We start from the raw sequence: 19,677 nt of genomic DNA on the forward strand, positions 1-19,677 counted from the left end.
TTTATCACTCACACACCAACAAGGACTTCTATGAAGACTGATTTTGATAACCAACCCTCCAAATAATAGTAATAGCTGCTTTCCCCCATCTGTTTTAGGATACAGTTTCCGTTGGCCCGGAGAGTTGGCGCTCCTGGAGGGGACGTGGGGAGGGAGGAGGGTTATGTTAAAGATTGCTTCTCCCCGCCGGTTTCAGTTATGAGGGGGGAGGGGGTGAAGGACGCTGCATATAAGATATTCTGTACTTCAAAGAGATTGTCAGCCCCACCACCCGGGCTGTTATTTATGTAATCACGGCCTCACTAAATTCTGGGGTCCGCCGAGTGAAAAAGCAAAGGGGGAAATCTGCTCCATTGACACAGCAAGGAAGAAAGTACACGGGTTTTAAGAAGGCATTTTTTAAAGATAGATTTAAAGTGTTGTTTTGTTCCTTGGGTGATGGGGTGGGGCTGTTTAATGGTTCCAGGGTAACGAGGCAGAGAAGGTTGCTAACGCCAATGTCTGAATCGTGGCCCGGGACAACATGCTCTTGCAATTACCCTTGGCTGGAGCGACGTAGAGGGAGGCGGACCGAGGGCTCGTGCTTGTTCTCACAAGAGGAAGACCCCGTCGTCACCCCGCCGATTCCAGGGCGCCTCGGAGACTAGAAGTCAGAGAGGCGAGACCTCTAGAGGACCTCGGCCGGCTTCACCGGCGCGGATCCTAGCCTCTGCGACCCAAGAAATCCTGCAGAGCCCCCAACAGGCCGGCCCAGCCGAACCAGAGCCCCAAAGCAAAATTCACTGGCTTGTCCTGTGCGGCTTTCGCCGCTAGGAGACGCCTGTAACCCACGTTTGTGGAGAGAGTTTCCCTTTCAAACACAACTGCTTTCAAAAAAAAAAAAAAAATGCAGCTCAAGTATTACAGTGGATGTAGTGATTATTTACAGGCAAATCTGGCCATCTCTCCACGTTCTCATCTCCACCTCTGGAAGCTCTCTGGCTCTAAGCGAATGTCCAAAGTCTGCTCAAACTTCATCTACGTTTTGAGAACACAATCCCCCTCCCGCAGTTTCTGGATCTGCATTGTCATTCAGCCGCATGCTTCTCACACGCAAACACGCGCGCACACACAAGTGTTTCCGTACGTACAAATGAAATATTAGAAAATTACCGTCATTTTAAAAATGTTCCAGGATTATTCTGATGAGTCAGCTTGAAGACCTCAAAACATTTCATTTCAATCCTGCAGATCTAAGGAAAAATCAAAAGGGGGGGGGGGGGGGAGAGAAAGTACAGATGCAATGCCATTATTAATATTCAGATACACTATAATCTCCTTTTCATTGATCCACAGGTCCTTTTAAAAACTGACGCTCCATTCTCAGCTGCAGACGTGACGCTAAAATCATTTTAACTGCGGCGGTTTTCGCTTGGCTTTGGCCAATCGTCAGTTTACTGCAGCTGGAAAAGGATTAGCCATTTTTGCTGGCATCCTTTCCTTCCAACCGCTCAAAGGCTGGACCTATCTCCATGAAAGAGCCAATGGGGGCGGGGGGGGGGGGGGGGGGCTGGAGCCGCAGACAGGCACTCAAGGGACTCGCAGAGACAAGCCTCAGTCTATGTTCCCGGCCATGGCCACTCGCCCTTCTTAATTCCCTGCCAGGAGGGAATGACAACATACCTCAGGATCGGGTAAATGACTCTCCTTTTCCCCGCAGGTTGTGGCGGTGTTACTCCCGGGTCATTCATTACCAGGAAGCCGCAAGGGATCTTTCTATCTTGTAGCATAAGAAGGCAACTCAACAAGGGCTGCATTGGTTGAATAAACAACCCCCTACAGCCCATTAATTAATACACAATTACGCTTTAAAAAATCTTTTTTGGAGAATTAACATTGAATCCACTCTAGCATTGAAGAGTTCACGCTGTATTTTAACTTCACAAGAACTGGGTGCGTTTACGCGCCGCTTTGCCCCGGCGCTTCGCCGAGAGTGAGCACTCGGAGCTCTTCAAGCGCATCCTTCGGGGCCCCGGAGGTGTTGGAGGGATGCTACGTTGGGGCTTATACAGAGCGGTGAGCGGAACCAGGCAGGATGGATGCGAGCGCCGTGGATGGATGTGCAAGCGCGTTTGCAGATACTCGCAGCCTCACACACACTGGGGCCCCGCGTGTGCACGGCCCCAGCCCACGCACCTACCCTCAACCCCGCCCCCACACGCGTTCACAGCCGTCCCTCTGCCCTCATCCTGCGGTCTTGCTCCAGGCTGGGCAAGAATCGGTGCTCGGGTCTAGTGTAGGGAGGAGGGGGAGATCGCCAATTGTCAGAAAAAGCAGAAAAAAGCCTGTGCGCGCCGCCGCTGCGTCGCACTTGGCAGGGGGAGGCGCAGGGATATTCGAGGCGCCTTGCAACGAACGGCAGAGCTCCGTGCCCGAGGCCAGAGAGTCAGCGCTAGGCTGGCGGGCTGGAAAGCAGAGCTCAAATGAAACTCTTCAGTCGTTGATCAAAGGGCTCACAGCTCAAACCAGGTCTGTAAGCCAATTAAATTTTGGTAAGATACTGTGGATGTACGTTTAGGAAGGGAAGAGGCGAGTATAAAGCGTCTGCACGTCTATAGGAGCCGCCAGCGTTCATCCCTGGGCTTGCATCCCCTGGCTGTTTGGGACCCACCTCCCCTCCACACTCCAGCTGTCTAACCCCTTTTCCCCGCAGCCCCTTCAGACCTTCACACTTAGTTTGACACAGCCTACGCCATATCTGTTTTTAAATGTCCTGCTAATCTCCGCCAGGGTCCCTTAAATTGGTAACCCCAGCCAATTAGTGGCCCCTCTGCAACTTTTTCCTGTTTTTCTCGGTGACTTATTTTCACGATCAGCAGCAAGGAAAACACCTTAAAGGAAAAAGAATGTTAGCGTCATTGGAAACCCCGCTCCTGGGAGAGGATACCGCTGCTGCTATTATGTTTTCGCATTTGCTGATGCAAACAGGGAAACCTCTCTATTCCCTCTCCGTTACCTGCGGCTGGGGACTGGGAACTTTCCGAGGCAGAGTCCCCAGCTAGCACCTGGGGACCTGCCGGGCTGTTCTCGCTCTCACACTCACACTCACCCCGGCAGCTCAGACGCGGGTTCCATCCCGCCCGGCCCGGTTACTGCGTGACGCGCCTTCTTGACGGCCAGTTTGTCCAATTAGTTCTGACTCGGTGGGTGGTGCTCCTCGGCGATTGGTTGGCAGAATGAGGGCGCTGCGCAAAAACAGAGAAGCGGAGCGCTCGGAGCTCAGAAACTGCCAGCCGAGATCGCAGGCTTAGGGCTGAGGCAGGAGGAGGAGGGAGGAACTGAAAAGCAGAGAGACAGGTTAGAGGAAAGAAGAGGCTTGGGAAGGAAACAGCAAAAAAGAAACTGCTCCTCACAGTTACTGAGAGGCAAACGACGGTGGAGATGAGGACAGAAAGAGGCAAGACTATGACAGCCAAAACAGACAAATAGAGCGAAAGAGGAAAAAATGCCAAGAACATCCATCCGGAGAAATGAAGAGAATGAAAGTTTTATGCTGCAGAGCCATTCTATGCTTTTCCGGCACAAAATTCCCTCGCTGTTTTTAAGCCCTTTTGCATTTGCCAGCCGTTGACAGTAAGAGGCATGTTCAGCGGTGCCAACAGCATCTCCTCTTCCTTCTCCTCTTCCTCTTCATCTTCCTCCTCCTCCTTCTCCTTTTCCTCCTCCTTCTTCTCCTCCCATCAGCGAGAAGACAAACCGAGGACAGTCTTGAAATACCGAAATTTCCTCCTTGGGATTTGCCAGCGCCGCGTTGCGCCAAGACTGTCGGAATAAAGGACGCTGACTATTGTATTATTATTTTATTAATTGGTCAGTGAGAAGATTACAGATGAGGAAAGGGGACGCCTGTCACCCTTCCTGTTCTAAGATTTAAAAATGAGGTTGAATTGGGGGAAACCCTAAAATGAAGCAAAAGAAATAAGATTTGTAAGGACAGAAAGCCACAGGAGCCCCCCCCCCCCCCCCACAGCGCACTTTTATTTGTATTTTTTATTTGAGATTTTTTTTTTTTCCCGTGGTGGTGGGGGAGGTGATTGGGTGGCTGACTGGCTGCGGGAAGCTGCTTCCTTTCCGTTTGGAGATGATTGTGCTATTATTCTTTGCCTTGCTCTGGATGGTGGAAGGAGTCTTTTCCCAGCTTCACTACACGGTGCAGGAGGAGCAGGAACATGGCACTTTCGTGGGGAATATCGCTGAAGATCTGGGCTTGGACATTACAAAACTTTCGGCTCGCGGCTTTCAAACGGCTCCCAACTCTCGGACCCCTTACTTGGACCTCAACCTGGAGACCGGGGTGTTGTACGTGAATGAGAAGATTGACCGCGAGCAAATCTGCAAGCAGAGCCCCTCCTGCGTCCTGCACCTGGAGGTCTTCCTGGAGAACCCCTTGGAGCTGTTCCGGGTGGAGATCGAGGTGCTGGACATCAACGACAATCCCCCCTCCTTCCCGGAGCCGGACCTGACCGTAGAGATCTCTGAGAGCGCCACGCCGGGCACCCGCTTCCCCTTGGAGAGCGCATTCGACCCAGACGTGGGTACCAACTCCTTGCGCGACTACGAGATCACCCCTAACAGCTACTTCTCCCTGGACGTGCAGACCCAGGGGGATGGCAACCGATTCGCCGAGCTGGTGCTGGAGAAGCCTCTGGACCGAGAGCAGCAAGCGGTGCACCGCTACGTGCTGACCGCGGTGGACGGGGGAGGAGGGGGAGGCGGAGAAGGAGGAGGAGGCGGCGGCGGGGGAGGGGGCCTGCTCCCCCAGCAGCAGCGCACCGGCACGGCCCTACTCACCATCCGAGTGCTGGACTCAAACGACAATGTGCCCGCCTTCGACCAACCCGTCTACACTGTGTCCCTACCAGAGAACTCGCCGCCTGGTACGCTCGTGATCCAGCTTAACGCCACAGACCCAGATGAGGGCCAGAATGGAGAGGTCGTGTACTCCTTCAGTAGCCACATTTCGCCCCGGGCACGCGAGCTCTTCGGACTCTCCCCTCGCACCGGCCGGTTGGAGGTGAGCGGCGAGCTGGACTACGAAGAGAGCCCGGTGTACCAAGTGTACGTTCAAGCCAAGGACCTGGGCCCCAACGCCGTGCCTGCGCACTGCAAGGTGATAGTGAGGGTGCTGGATGCTAACGACAACGCGCCGGAGATCAGCTTCAGCACCGTGAAGGAGGCGGTGAGCGAGGGCGCGGCGCCCGGCACGGTGGTGGCCTTGTTCAGCGTAACCGACCGCGACTCAGAGGAGAATGGGCAGGTGCAGTGCGAGCTGCTGGGGGATGTGCCGTTCCGCCTCAAGTCTTCCTTCAAGAACTACTATACCATCGTGACCGAGGCCCCTCTGGACCGAGAGGCGGGGGACTCCTACACCCTGACCGTGGTGGCTCGCGACCGGGGCGAGCCTGCACTCTCCACCAGTAAGTCCATCCAGGTGCAAGTGTCAGATGTGAACGACAACGCACCGCGCTTCAGCCAGCCGGTCTACGACGTGTATGTGACCGAAAACAACGTGCCAGGCGCCTACATCTACGCGGTGAGCGCCACAGACCGTGATGAGGGCGCCAACGCCCAGCTAGCCTACTCTATCCTGGAGTGCCAGATCCAGGGCATGAGCGTCTTCACTTACGTGTCCATCAACTCCGAGAACGGCTACCTGTATGCCCTGCGCTCCTTCGACTATGAACAGCTCAAGGACTTCAGCTTCCAAGTGGAAGCGCGGGACGCCGGTAGCCCCCAGGCACTGGCTGGCAACGCCACGGTCAACATCCTCATCGTGGATCAGAACGACAACGCTCCTGCCATCGTAGCCCCCCTTCCGGGGCGCAACGGGACTCCGGCGCGCGAGGTGCTGCCCCGCTCGGCTGAACCCGGTTACCTGCTGACCCGCGTGGCCGCGGTGGACGCAGATGACGGCGAGAACGCCCGGCTCACCTACAGCATTGTGAGGGGTAACGAAATGAACCTCTTCCGCATGGATTGGCGCACCGGGGAGCTCCGTACAGCGCGCCGGGTGCCAGCCAAGCGCGACCCCCAGCGGCCTTACGAACTGGTGATCGAGGTGCGCGACCACGGGCAACCTCCCCTGTCCTCCACCGCCACCTTGGTGGTGCAGCTGGTGGATGGCGCTGTAGAGCCCCAGGGCGGGGGAGGGGGCGGGGGCGGGGGGTCAGGAGAGCACCAGCGCCCCAGCCGCTCCGGCGGCGGGGAGACGTCGCTAGACCTCACCCTTATCCTCATCATCGCGCTGGGCTCGGTATCCTTCATCTTCCTTCTGGCCATGATCGTGCTTGCCGTGCGTTGCCAGAAAGAGAAAAAGCTGAATATTTACACGTGTCTGGCCAGCGACTGCTGCCTCTGCTGCTGCTGTGGCAGCGGGGGGTCGACCTGCTGTGGCCGCCAAGCCCGGGCGCGCAAGAAGAAACTCAGCAAGTCGGACATCATGCTGGTTCAAAGCTCCAACGTACCCAGTAACCCGGCCCAGGTGCCGGTGGAGGAGTCCGGGAGCTTTGGCTCCCATCACCACAACCAGAATTACTGCTACCAGGTCTGCCTGACCCCCGAGTCCGCCAAAACCGACCTGATGTTCCTTAAGCCCTGCAGCCCATCGCGGAGTACGGACACTGAGCACAACCCCTGCGGGGCCATAGTCACCGGTTACACAGACCAGCAGCCCGACATCATCTCCAACGGAAGCATTTTGTCCAACGAGGTAAGGCTGAAGCGAAAGGACCACCATCTCTCATCTCCTCCATCCGAAAGCCTCCTCTAGCCCGGCCCTTGTATCTATGGTGCACTGTGTATTTATTTTTAGGATATTAGCTTATTTGTATCTTTGTGGGGGCAGGAATGGAAAGCCGCCTCTCCCACCCCTTCCTGTGTATCTTAAACTTCTTGTCGTCCCTAATTTTCTGCGCTCCACCCTTCCACATTTATTTTCATTCCCCTCCTTTGGTGCTTTGCCACCTTGGATCCTCCTTCTTCCCTCTGGCATCTTTCCTTTAAAATCCTAGTCCCCCTCACCCCACCCTACCCCACCCCAGTCCTTTCCCTTCTTAGAAAGCTGGGGGTAAAGGAGAAAGTGCCCGAGGGGAGAGGGAAATGCAGGGAGGGACCTTCTGGCACTGGCAAAGGTCTTTTTTTCTCTTTGCATTTGTCCCAAGCATAATAAAGTTAATTGTTTGGCTTTGTTTATCGATGCCTTCAGTCGCGTGTAAAAGTAAGCTACAGATTGTTTAACTTTGCATAGTTGTCTAAACTCGAATGCATGTTTTAGTGAATGAGTTATCAGATCCTTGTTCTCTGAACTCGGGTTGCAAAAAAAAAAAAGCCTTCAGTTCTACTCTGGACAGCATTTACAGACGTTCTTGAAGCCCAACGCCCACACAGTGTGAATTTGAATGAAGTTGCTTTGGCACAAACCCCTGTAAGCGTAAACTCACGGAAAGGCTTCAACAGTTCTTGTCTTACATATTCCTTTTAGCTAATAATCACCTTCTTGCCATCGTTTTTGATGAATTACTGCTGTTGGCTTTCTTTATCAAAGAATTTGGCATGTCAATTCCGATTTCCTTTTTTAAGTTGGAGAAGTGGCAAAGTTGAAAGGAGGGAGGGAGAGGGAGAACAGAGTTGATTTCTGTAAAAGAAAGTTTGGACCGGAAAAGGTGTGTGTGGGGTGGTGGAGGCGGGGAGGAGAATGCAGAGTGTGTTTGGAGGGGGAAGAATTGGGGCCAGGAGGGAAGCGGGTATTATGAACTCCTTTCTTGGCAGGTTATTTTATTTATTTTGAGTCTTAGATATTATTCATTGACTTTCATGAATATTTGTACAGCTCATTTGTATCTTAAGCACATTTTGAAAATAAACAACAAAATAATTCCATAAAATATCCAACCTTTTTGCTTATTGAGCGTGCTGTTTTTCTTGTGTCAACCAGTATGCACCTAAACACTTTTTTTAGGCCACTGAAAGAAAGACTGCAGCGTATATCTAGGTTGACTATTGGAGACAATAGTTTATGAGGGCCAGCTATGAGGTTATTTGCATTCTCTCTTTAAAACACACACACACACACTTAAAATTGGCCTTTTATTTGTGTATTTTTTTAACCTTTACTGAAAATCTAGATATGCAAAATCTGCATATCTTCTTGTCTTTACTAGCACTAGTCTTTATAAAAACTAGTCTGAGGTCTTAGAACAGCTTAGAAATTCCTTAAAAATGTACACAATTCCTTAAGCTAGAAATAGTTCCTAGCCTCAAAATCAGACTGTTAAACCCATAGCGTTCGAATGCTCTTGATTTATTTATTTTTTTTCTAGACTAAACACCAGAGAGCAGAGCTCAGCTATCTAGTTGACAGACCTCGCCGAGTTAACAGGTATGGACTCCTTTTTTTTTTCCTAGCTTCGTGTATAGACAAATTAGGACCTACTAAAAGTAGGAATTAGGTATATTATTCAATATCAAAATAGAAAATGATAAAATATTTCCAATTAGGACAGGATATAAATATTGATTATATTAGGTTTTCTAGACAATAAATTAAAAAATATTGGTGTGTTTCTTTTATATACAACCACTAAATATATTTGAATATTTTGTCAGTTTACACTCCTACGCTGCTTCTGATAATCTTTCTAACTATTCCAGACATATACATATATATCTGTCCTATGAAAATGATATAAGCATATGCTTAGCTCCAATCATAGAATAATGATTGAACTTTACATGCCTTAAGGGCTCAAACTGACTGCTGATGCTCAGTGTTGGAGAGTTAGGCTTAAGGTTTTAAAAACTAGCTTTAAGCAGAAATCAAGAGCTATAAGCATCTGCAGCACCATAGGTGACCATGTGGTGGCAGAAGAATGTTTTCTGTGTTTCTTCAATCTTTTTTATTCTAATATTCACATTTTTGTACTTCTAGTTCTGCATTCCAGGAAGCCGACATAGTAAGCTCTAAGGACAGTGGTCATGGAGACAGTGAACAGGGAGATAGTGATCATGACGCCACCAACCGCGGCCAGTCAGCTGGTAAGTGTGATTAAAGGGCAATGCTGACTTTTATAGTGGATTTTTTAAAAATAAATCCTGAGAGGATGATGTTATAGGTAGTTTTTAGTGTTAGTAAACCTACAGAAAACTGGTGTCATCCTATGTTGACAATTGTATACTCAAAGGGACTTGTAATACCGTCTAATGTTCCTTTAGAGAATGAAAGTTAGAAATTCATTGTGGAATACGTGAGATCATGAAACTTTTCTTTTTTATGTCATATTCTTTCTGGGAATTATATTGCATACAAAGGACATAGATTTCTCACCTGGTCCAGTCCCCAGTCTTCAATCAATTAAGCTATTATTAGACTTGCTTATGGATGAAATAACAGAAGATGAATGAAATTGGTCTCAAGAAGATAAGTGGATGACTGGGAACCAAAATCCAAATTTTCTCATTTCCAGAGCAATGCATTTTACATTCCACTGAATATTGAATGAAAAAAGGAATGGTGATTAAAAGTCATGAATAGATTGAAAGCCGGATTTCCAAATCTGGGTTCTTAGGCTTCAGGACATTAGTAAACATTTGATAATGTCCATTTTCTGAAGCATTCTTCATATTTTCAACAGGATCCATGTTCAAAAGTTGACCTCTGGGTGTATTTGCATGTAAGCTTGAAGGTATTCCCTGATAGGAGTTACAATGTGATACATATTTTTTACTTTGTTTTACTTTATTTTACTTTACTTTTCTCCTGTATACATGTCCCCTTCAAGTTTTATAGAATCCTGATAACTCTAGTTACTAATAATTAAAGAAGACACTGAAAAGAAATAAAATATGTACCTTAATGAAAACAGTTTCACAAGGTTTGGATTTTCTTTCTACTTTGTTTGCATATCAGTTATGAAGGATGCTTTTTGAATTTTTTTTAAAACTTTTTCTCTTTCAACTGAGTTTTGTGTTTTATCTGACACATAAAGCAATGCAAAGGCAAGCTAGCTTGTGTCACTTCTAAAAAACGCCCATCATTGGACTGTTTGGAGGTTCAACTTCATTCACTTGAGCTTTTAAGGTTTATTTTGGTTAGTGATTAAGCCATAGGGAGATAGGGTTCTCATTTTCAAGGTAACATTGATCCTCGAGAGCACCCATTCCTTAACACACTCCCTGGACCTCTGAAAGGTGTTGAGGCAGCGTGTCAAAGGGCAGTACCCGCCCCACCGTCGCCTGGCAGCAGTTGGTGGCTGCAGGCCTCTCACTTGGCTCATGTGTGGTGTGTCTGAGGCTGCCTCGGCCTTGGGAAACGCAGGCAAGAGGAGGGGGAGAAAAGACTGCTCAAGGGTCTCTTTATATTGCTGCAAGTCATTAATATGCAGACCTAATGAGACTTGAGAACTGCCAAGAATCCCCGGAGGTCCCTGCCCCTTGCGGGCCTTCACGCTAAGTGAACAGAGCATCTATTTAGTGTCTGGGAACCTGACAACAAACCAGATCCTGCCAGAAGTTTATATTTGAGTACAAAGTCCCTTTCATTTTTGGCCTATATATGACATATGATTTATTGTTATCTTTTAAAAGGTGTACGTTTGGAATTGCTCATTCCTATTCTTTTTCAGTTTCTGATTTCATAGTCAGCCTTTTAAAGCTTTTGAAACAAAATGTTTAACATTAAAAAAAAGAAAATCCCCCGCTGCATGTTTCCTTGTGGGTATATTTTATTCCTTTCCCACTCCCCCTTACTTTTCTTTTTTTTTTTTTTTTCTGTAGCACTCCAGTCTCAATGAACATTTCAATTAGTTTAGTTCCTCAGACATAATGAGCCATAATAACTTAACTGAAGAAAGAGAAAGGAATAAACATCTGCAAAAAGTGCTAAATTTGGAAGATGGATGGGAATATGTTCTTATCAATGTGCCTTCCCAGCGGTTCTTTTATTTCGCAAGCACTCAATGTTGCCATTTTGGTAACATTACTTACAAATTATTTGAGATGTCAAAACATTTGAAAATGTTAAATGCTAAATTGTGTTTGGAAAACATGTTTAAAAGCAGGGTAGTTTTCATTTTTCTTATTAAAATGGAAAATTCTTTTTTTCTGTCTTTAGGTTTTTAACATGTAAAAGTATGACAGAATTAACAATCTGTGGATCTATTTCATTAGCATTTATAGGGTTACCACAACCTATTGGGCATAATGATAGTTGTTTTTGAATTGTATTAACACACTTGTATTAAGAAATAATTACACATTTATGAGCTGAATTGCAGTCAGATTTAATATATCTAGTTTTATTGTTAAAATGATTTTACATTGTTTACCTTTTAAAGTATAAAACCCTAAATGCAGAGAATTAGGATGCCTTTATTTAATGACTTTTTTCCAGTCCATTCTTTGTTGTGTACTATAAACTTCACACCAAGTAGCTAGAGTTAATTTCCTAAAAGTTAAGCCTATCTCAGGCAAACAGGTACATCTGCTTTATTTCCTTATACAACCAGGAAATAAAGGATGATCTTCCAACCAGGATGATCTTCCAAGTTTGCAATATTTAGAGAATATTCTTCATAGCACATCTGTTTCCAGGGTTAGGATATGAAAAACTTTTGAGCTAATAAGCAAATCCCACTCAGCTTTAGGTTTTAAAGGGGAGAGTTAGACTATCAGGGGAAAACAACACTGAAAAGATATGAATTCTGAATTCTCTAGTTTATACCTCATTTCATGTTACATAGTATACACTGTTTAGCTTAGTTCTTCACCTGTTTAAGCTTCCTAAGTCTTTATTTATTCCCATTTTCATTTTCCGTGTTAACATTAATTTGTATTTATTTATTTGGATATGCCTTCCGTTTATTCTTCTATGAACAGTTTTCTTTTTTGTTCTTTCTCCCTCCTCCCCACTTGCTTTTCTCCTCTCTAAGCCATTTGCAGTCACCAATCTTGTTCATAGAAGGGCTTTAAACACGGAGGCAGCTGCACAGAGAATCACATAAGCTTTTTCAGTTTTCCACTGCACCTGGCTCCATGTGTGGAATTCTTCGACTTGACCACGGGTCTGTGGCACTTTCTTTCTATAGCCTTGTCAAGGTGCTTTCCGTTTTTTTCAGTACACTATTGATGTATTGGTTAGGTATGGCAGAAGTCCAAGGAGATGTGGTAAATGCTTGCATAAACCATCACAAGGGGAGAAACTGATTAATCACAGCTTAAATAGCCAAAAAAAAAGGCCAAAGTGAACTTAAAACTAGTATATGTTCAACTTTATAATACCATTAGATTAAAAGATAGATTTTTTTGTCTGATTTAAATACTGATACAACATTTTTAGCTGTAGAGTCTTAAACATTTTAGTATTATCCGAGGTAGATCTAAGGAGATCTGTTTAGCTGTAAGTAGTTGTTTCCACCCCACCCCCATTTATTAAGTACACAATGTGCACACTAAGATTAAATTTGAATTTATTTTTAATAATTGACCTTCTTAAAATGTATATTGAAGAAGAAAACCCTCATAAGTTAATGTTACTTGTTATAGTTTACCTGAAATTTTTCAAATTTCTCTTCTTCTAAATTTTTCGTTTATTTAAAAGACAGGTTAGCTTCTAAATGTGTTTATTTCTTAACTAATTATTATGAGACTTGTACACGACACATGGTCAAAACTTGACTATAAATTTAAAAAGTGATTTATATTGTCAGTGTTTTCATACTAGTAGAAAAACATATATCATGAAATAAATTAAGCCATTGTACTACTACTGCAATATCAATAAGAATTTTCTGCCTATCATAAAGTTAAAAATTTCCCTTTCTCAACTCCAATAAGAATTTAGATATTGGCACTTAGCTTCTGGCTTTATAAATAAGGTAAATTTATACCATAGTCTGAATAAGCAAAAGCTTTTTGCTAAGATTTCTGGTGAAAATATGAGCTACAACTAGGTAATGCAGAGACATTTACAATTGAAAAAGATATAAAAGAAATATTAAGATAAAATGGAGAAAAATATAAACATTGAAATATGTTAATAGTGAGAAAATTTTGATCTGCATGTTTTGATTTTTTCATAGATGAATTATGTTGTAAAATCTCTGCTCCCAAACCAAACCAAAAACTACAGAAATTTTGGTGATTATTGTTAATATCTCTAATTTCTCCAGTGTTAAATAATTAAAAGAAGACTTACAATTTCCTCAAAAATATGTGTGTTGATTTTTTTAACTAATTTATCATATTTGGGGAAAAATACATTTTTTGAAGGCTTGTTACATGAGAAAGGTCCATGTAATTTTGTTGTATTGAATTCATCAGAAAACAGAACAAATTGACTCTAATTACATTTTTGAAATCACAGTTTGTTCTCAGTGGTAATATCACAGCCTCTGACTATAAGGGATCAAGTTACTTGCTAGTGTAAAAAGATGTATTTTAAAATTTGTCTAAATATATCTCTATATAACATGCAGTCTATCACTTCAGCTGTCGTGCCATGTAGAACAGACCATTTCCAAGAAATGGAAAAAAATAAATTACAAGAAATTGCAAATAAAATCTGTATGTTGAAATGTTTCTTAAGAATGACCAAAACTTCATAACTCAGGTGTGGCCTGTACTTTTCTGCTATACAAGTCTCACAGGTTCTAAAATAAGGGCATTTGAATGAGAAAAAAAAATGATATGACGTTGAAGTTATTTTCTCTTGCGCCTTCAACCTGAGATGTTAAAAATTTCCAAAAGCAGTGTGAAAGATACGCATTTTTAAATGTCCCATGTACTGAAATACTTGGCATTCCGGTCCTTTGTGCAGTCACTGACCACCACAAAACTTAAACATACCTCTGCTTGTCTGGTCATTAAAATACTATACTTAATGGGGACTAGTGATATATGAAAAAAGATAAAGTCATTTTCATCTTTCAGTGGCTCCCTAAGGTGAGGCCAGGTAATGGGCACAATTTATTTGGTTCTCAAACTATACATTTGAGATGAAAAAAAAATTTTTTTGTCAATGAACATTTCTAAAACTTATTTGAAATTTATTGATATACTTTTTATGTGATTAAAAAAATTGTTTCTACGTCTGATATTTTCCTCATGAGAAATTAGTACACTTGTTTTGTTGGTAAAACGTGTGAAACATATTCACGCACAAGGTGTGCCATCTTCCCTCTCCTTGTACTTACATAAAGCTGTGTTATCACTATGGGGATCCCACTTTAAAAGGAGTAGCTCATAAATTTATGAGGAACATTATGTACAAGTGTTGTTCCCCTTCCAGGCAGGTAACACTATTTATCCAACAGAAAACTTTATCATATTTCTCACTTTTCTTGTTATGCACATGATAATTTTTTTGTACAGGTTTTCAAGTCAGAGAACTTTATTTCATCATCTAAGGGAATTTTAACTAGCGTCTAATAAGTCAAAGAGGCAGAAAACCATATACTTCAAGAGAAGAAATTTAGCACAATTGAGTATCAACTAGCCATGAAAACAAGTTCTAATAAAAGTACCTTCTAACATCTCATAAAAGTACCTTCAACTATCTAAAAGATAATTCAGAAACTAGATCATTAAAACTTTTCTGTGTGATTATCATATTCAGAATTATAAGAATCCTTGGGTACAGTGCTCAAAAAGATGTGAAATACTATTAATGGTCTCATGAGGTGTATTTGAAAGGGTTTTATCAGTTATGTGATGAAAAATTGTATTAATTCCAAATTTTACATTAGTACCCATCTTTATCAGGATCCGGTAATATAATTCTATCTTAATATTTGAAGTTTACCATCAACTTCAAATTTAATATGATATAAATTTATTTTTAAAATAATTGCCCATAATTGACTTTTAATGGTACCTCCATCTATCAAAAAGACCTTTTATTCCTTATCACACTATAAATAGGGAGTGTTTAGAGTACAGTGCATCAAAATACAGATCTCTCTGGTTCTATAGCTTCTAGTTACCTGCTGTGTCAGTGTGCATCAGGGATATTCTTCTTCCCTTCCTCTTTTTTTTTTCCCTAATACCTATCGCCTTATAGGAATAAGATAACTTAACTTCCCTGGTGTCTAGAAAATAGTTGACCTGTTTTACTTGCTGATCTTAGTCTGATTCCTTATCCCAGCTTCAACTCACGTTTATATTCCTTAATAATGCACTGATCAGTAATTTAGTTCTGGGTTTATGCATGACAATTATCAATAGATTATTATAATCTAAGTCAGATTTAGTTATACATGCTTGCTGCTGCTGTTTAGTCACTAAATCCTGTCAGACTCAGTGTGACTGCGTGCACTGTAGGCTGCCAGGCTCCTCTGCCCATGGGATTTCCCAGGCAAGAAGGCTGGAGTGAGTTGCCATTTCCTTCTCCAGTAGATCTCAGTGCAAGGATCAAACTTCCCTCTCTTGCATCTCCTGCTTGGCAGGCAGATTCTTTACCAATAAGCCACCTGGAAAGCCCCAGCATTATACACAGTTTAATTTAAAATGTAAAAAGTCATTATAACGTGAGATTAATATATGATAAGAAGTTTGGTGTTATTTCTTTAAGCAATTTACATAATTAACTGTTTTAAACTCCAAAATACTTGAGGATAATCTGGGGGCTTAGTAATTATGAAAAATTTATTCCTTTGTATTATATAAAGAGCTGTTAAAATATGCATATAAAAAGTAAATTATTATGTGTCAGGATTTTACAAACTAAAACTTGCTCAAGAGCTCAAGTCACTCATAGTATTTATAGAAGAAACAAACAAGTGTTTTCATTACACTCTCTTGATTAAAAAAATAATCCTTGGTTTTTTCACACCAGGCATTTCATGCATTTGAGAGTTTCTGATGTACAGAATAATCACTCTTTGGTTATTTCTAATCGATCCTATTTTTAAACATATTTAATAAATGCATTGCTCTGTCTAGAAACACATTAAAATGTGATTTTTGTTTGTGTGCTTACTTTTTTACATAATGCTAGTTATCAAATTGAATAACAGATAGTATTCTGTAGTGCCCCAAAATGATATTTTGCTTAAGAGACTGAGTGAGCTTTCTTGGGTCATAAATATCATGTTTAATATTCTTGTCAGTATACAGGAGACAATGAAACTTGAAGATGTCATTTGAAATCTTGGTATTCTAGGATCAGTAAGCAAACATTTCTGTGTTGTCTGGGACAAGTGTTTTCCAATATAGAACAAGTAATAAGGTATTCGTCAATAGTGTCTGCAGCTGACTCACCTTGCACTTGGTTACCTTGGTTTCACTAATTACAGTCATTTATTCTGGGCTTGTCTAAGTGGTAAATGATAAGCAGTTTGTAGTAATATGGACTACAAGAGTGTCACTGAAAAATAACTTGTAGAAAGTCATTTTCTAAGATCCTAAAAAAGCATGCTCTTGGCCACTCTTGTTTTATTCTTATTATTTATTGGTGTATCAGTATGTATGCCATGTGTCTGTTGAATTTCACTTTTTATTTCAGGTCTAGATCTTATTATCTAAATATCATCACTCATGCTTCCCATATTTCTTCCATTTTTGTCTCTAAGGAAAAAAATATGACTTATCATCATTAGAAATTACAGGTAATGAAGGCTTTCCACTTGGGTTTTATTTTTTCTGTTACAAATTTCACAGATTTTCTTTTTCTTAATATTGATTCTCACTATTTTCTAATTATTTAAATAATTTAGAGTCAATATTTTCCCTCAACATCCTGACAAGTTCAGAAACATCTATCTCAGAACCCTGTTTGCCAAGAGTCCTACCCTTTACAAAATAATATAAAGCGATTTGGGGCTCCTGTCAGGTTAACACAAGAAAAATCTGTTAAGATACCTTTACCCATTACTCTTTACATTGCCTGTAATTTTTCACTCCTAAGCCAGGAAGATTCCCTGGAGGAGGGTATGGCAGCCCACTCCAGTATTCTTGCCTGGAGAATCTCACGGACAGAGGAGCCTGGTGGGCTACAATTCATAGGGTCACAACGAGTCGGACATGACTGAGCGGCTGAGCACAGACACAAGCAGCTGGTCATGTTGATGAAGCCTCCATCCGTAGCTTCTCTGTTTTCTGCTCACAGGTATGGATCTCTTCTCCAACTGCACCGAGGAATGTAAAGCACTTGGCCACTCAGATCGGTGCTGGATGCCCTCCTTTGTCCCTTCTGATGGACGCCAGGCTGCTGATTATCGTAGCAATCTGCATGTTCCTGGCATGGACTCTGTTCCAGACACTGAAGTGTTTGAAACTCCAGAAGCCCAGCCCGGGGCGGAGAGGTCCTTCTCCACCTTCGGCAAAGAGAAGGCCCTTCACAGCACCCTGGAGAGGAAGGAGCTGGATGGACTGCTGTCTAATACACGAGCGCCTTACAAACCACCATATTTGAGTAAGTATTACATAAAAGGCTGTATCAAAGTCTTCCCTTTCAGGAAATAAAATTCAACATGCCCTTCTTCTTAGTAAAAACAGAATTCACGTTGTTTTCAAAAACAAAGATAAAAGTGACTCTGGGATGCAGGCAGCACTATACAATACAGAAACGAATATACTTAACAGGAAGACAGGTTCCTGGGTTAGTATATTAAATCAAACATAATTTCTGATGTTGTTGAAAACATTTTTCGAATGATCTTCATATTTCCTTTGAATATCGCTCACCTGTTTACTTGATTTCCATGTGTTTTGAAGGGCTTATGTAATTGACACAATTCACAGAGAAATTTTGTTTTCTTATCGATACCAGCATTATTGCTTAGTCATCCTTTTCCCATAAAGACATTAAACATGTTAGGCTAAGTTCAGAATACATTGCAGCCATCAGTTTGATAATTTTGCATAGTTTAGTAATATGTTGGCATGGATTCAAGTCACTTATCAGAATCAGAGGAACTACATGATGAAAGCATATCACTACAGCAATATTATTCATTTGATTACAACAATAGGTTCTTCTTCTAATATTGAGACTTTGATCATTGTACTCAGCTCTTTCGATTTGGGGACCCTAGCCTCTAAGTGGATTATTTTATACAATCAGCTGAAAAACAAATGCTTTAGGATTATTTAGTATATTTTATTTGAGGGTCTTGCTAAGGAAATTATTCCATTTATTCTCTGCTATAAAGGAATCTTTACTTTTTAGTTAATGGTTAAATACCACTGATGATTCAATATTTTGATCAAACAACATCAACTAATATTTGATAAGAATGGAAATTATAAAAATGTAATCAAAAGATGATTTTTATCTTGTACAGCAGATCCAATGTACGTGTCATTTTCTTACTTTCATCTTCCAGTGCAAAAAATAAAAATAATGGAACTATAAATTAGAAACAAAAATGAGCCACTGCAGATATATCATTTCTTTTATGACTTATGAAATGGGATGAAAAAAATACTTAAATGGAAGAAAAAACTAGAAGAATTTAGCCCTTTTATGTAAATATGAAAGTCATGGATTAAATATATGGAGGATAAGGATCTGACTACAACTCTGGATATTGATAATAAGAGTTAGTTATTATCTTACTGTGAATGGCAGATTCAAATGTGAATCTGCCATTGAATACATCCATTCTGATAGCAACAATGATCAAATTGTGTATTTAGAAGGATTGCATTCAGTTTTTCAAATTACTTAGGAATAACATAGTATATTAGCATTTCAGAACCAAATAATTATGAATTATTGATATTTGTTTTGCTTCATTTTATAAAGTTATGAAATATGAGGGCACAAATACTTAAAGTATTTTGTTGAACTATCTAACAAAATATCTTATAGATGTAATTTGGATGCTAAAGTCCTAATGTTTAACTTACACATCTGCATACACTATGATTTAAAGCAGCTTAAAATCAAATTTAAATAAATAAGGACTATGATTCACTCTTTGCCCCTCAAACTAAATTCTGGATTTAAAATTTTACTTACCAAAGTTTTCCAAATTTAAAACAACATAGTCTCACTAGTGTTTCACTTAAAGTAAGAATATACACTACAAAAGTATATTGTCAGTAATGTCAAGGCAAAAATTCAAAGTGTATATGATTCAGACTAATTCAAATGTGTATTTCTAAATAAATATACAATATTTTCTGTTAGCATATATTACATGGTAATTCTACATTAAATATAGTGAGAAATCAGTTCACCCTCTTTAACTCTTAGTGAATACCAACCTTGATGAAGTTTCATTTACATTATAGAACTGAAATTTTGAACATCTATAAAAGTCTTTCTCTACTGACTAGTTTTTCTTTTTAATTTTAAAAATCATGGTAACATTTTTTATTTGATAAAAATTTTAATGCTGCATATATTATAATGCTAGTGTCTCTACTTTAGGAGTCTAGTATTTTCACTTAGATCCTTGATTTCAGGGATTATAAAATATGTTATCAGTTATATGTACTGCTAGAAATCAAAGAATGCATGTATTATTTTACTAAGAAAATTAAGATTTTTTTTTGCATCTTATCCAGATGTGTTTTATAATCAATTAATTTTGAGTAGCAATTTATGTCTTCTGTTTTAGTCAGCTCAGCTCACATTGCTCACAATTTAGGGTTTGGGGTAAAGTGTGACCAGGATGAAAAAGAAGCAGAAAATTAGCT

The 19,677-nt window shown here is 41.5% G+C and overlaps 1 protein-coding gene across 3 annotated transcripts in view; it reads left to right on the forward strand.

Moving 5' to 3' along the window:
- Positions 1-3,176: 3,176 nt before the first annotated feature.
- PCDH10 (protocadherin 10) overlaps positions 3,177-19,677 on the forward strand; it is a 46,130-nt gene continuing 29,629 nt past the window's right edge. The window contains exons 1-5 of one of the 3 annotated variants that reach the window (XM_045163166.1): positions 3,177-6,748; positions 8,358-8,416; positions 8,966-9,072; positions 16,602-16,637; positions 17,138-17,443. In XM_045163166.1, coding sequence (XP_045019101.1) covers positions 4,121-6,748; positions 8,358-8,416; positions 8,966-9,072; positions 16,602-16,637; positions 17,138-17,443 — 3,136 coding nt within the window. In that variant the 5' untranslated portion in view covers positions 3,177-4,120. The remainder of the gene's footprint in view (positions 6,749-8,357; positions 8,417-8,965; positions 9,073-16,601; positions 16,638-17,137; positions 17,444-19,677) is intronic. The other 2 variants (XM_045163167.1, XM_006049833.4) reach the window with 2 other exon arrangements.

This window comes from Bubalus bubalis, chromosome 17 (genome assembly GCF_019923935.1).
Source record: "Bubalus bubalis isolate 160015118507 breed Murrah chromosome 17, NDDB_SH_1, whole genome shotgun sequence".
NCBI classification, from domain to species: Eukaryota; Metazoa; Chordata; class Mammalia; order Artiodactyla; family Bovidae; genus Bubalus; species Bubalus bubalis.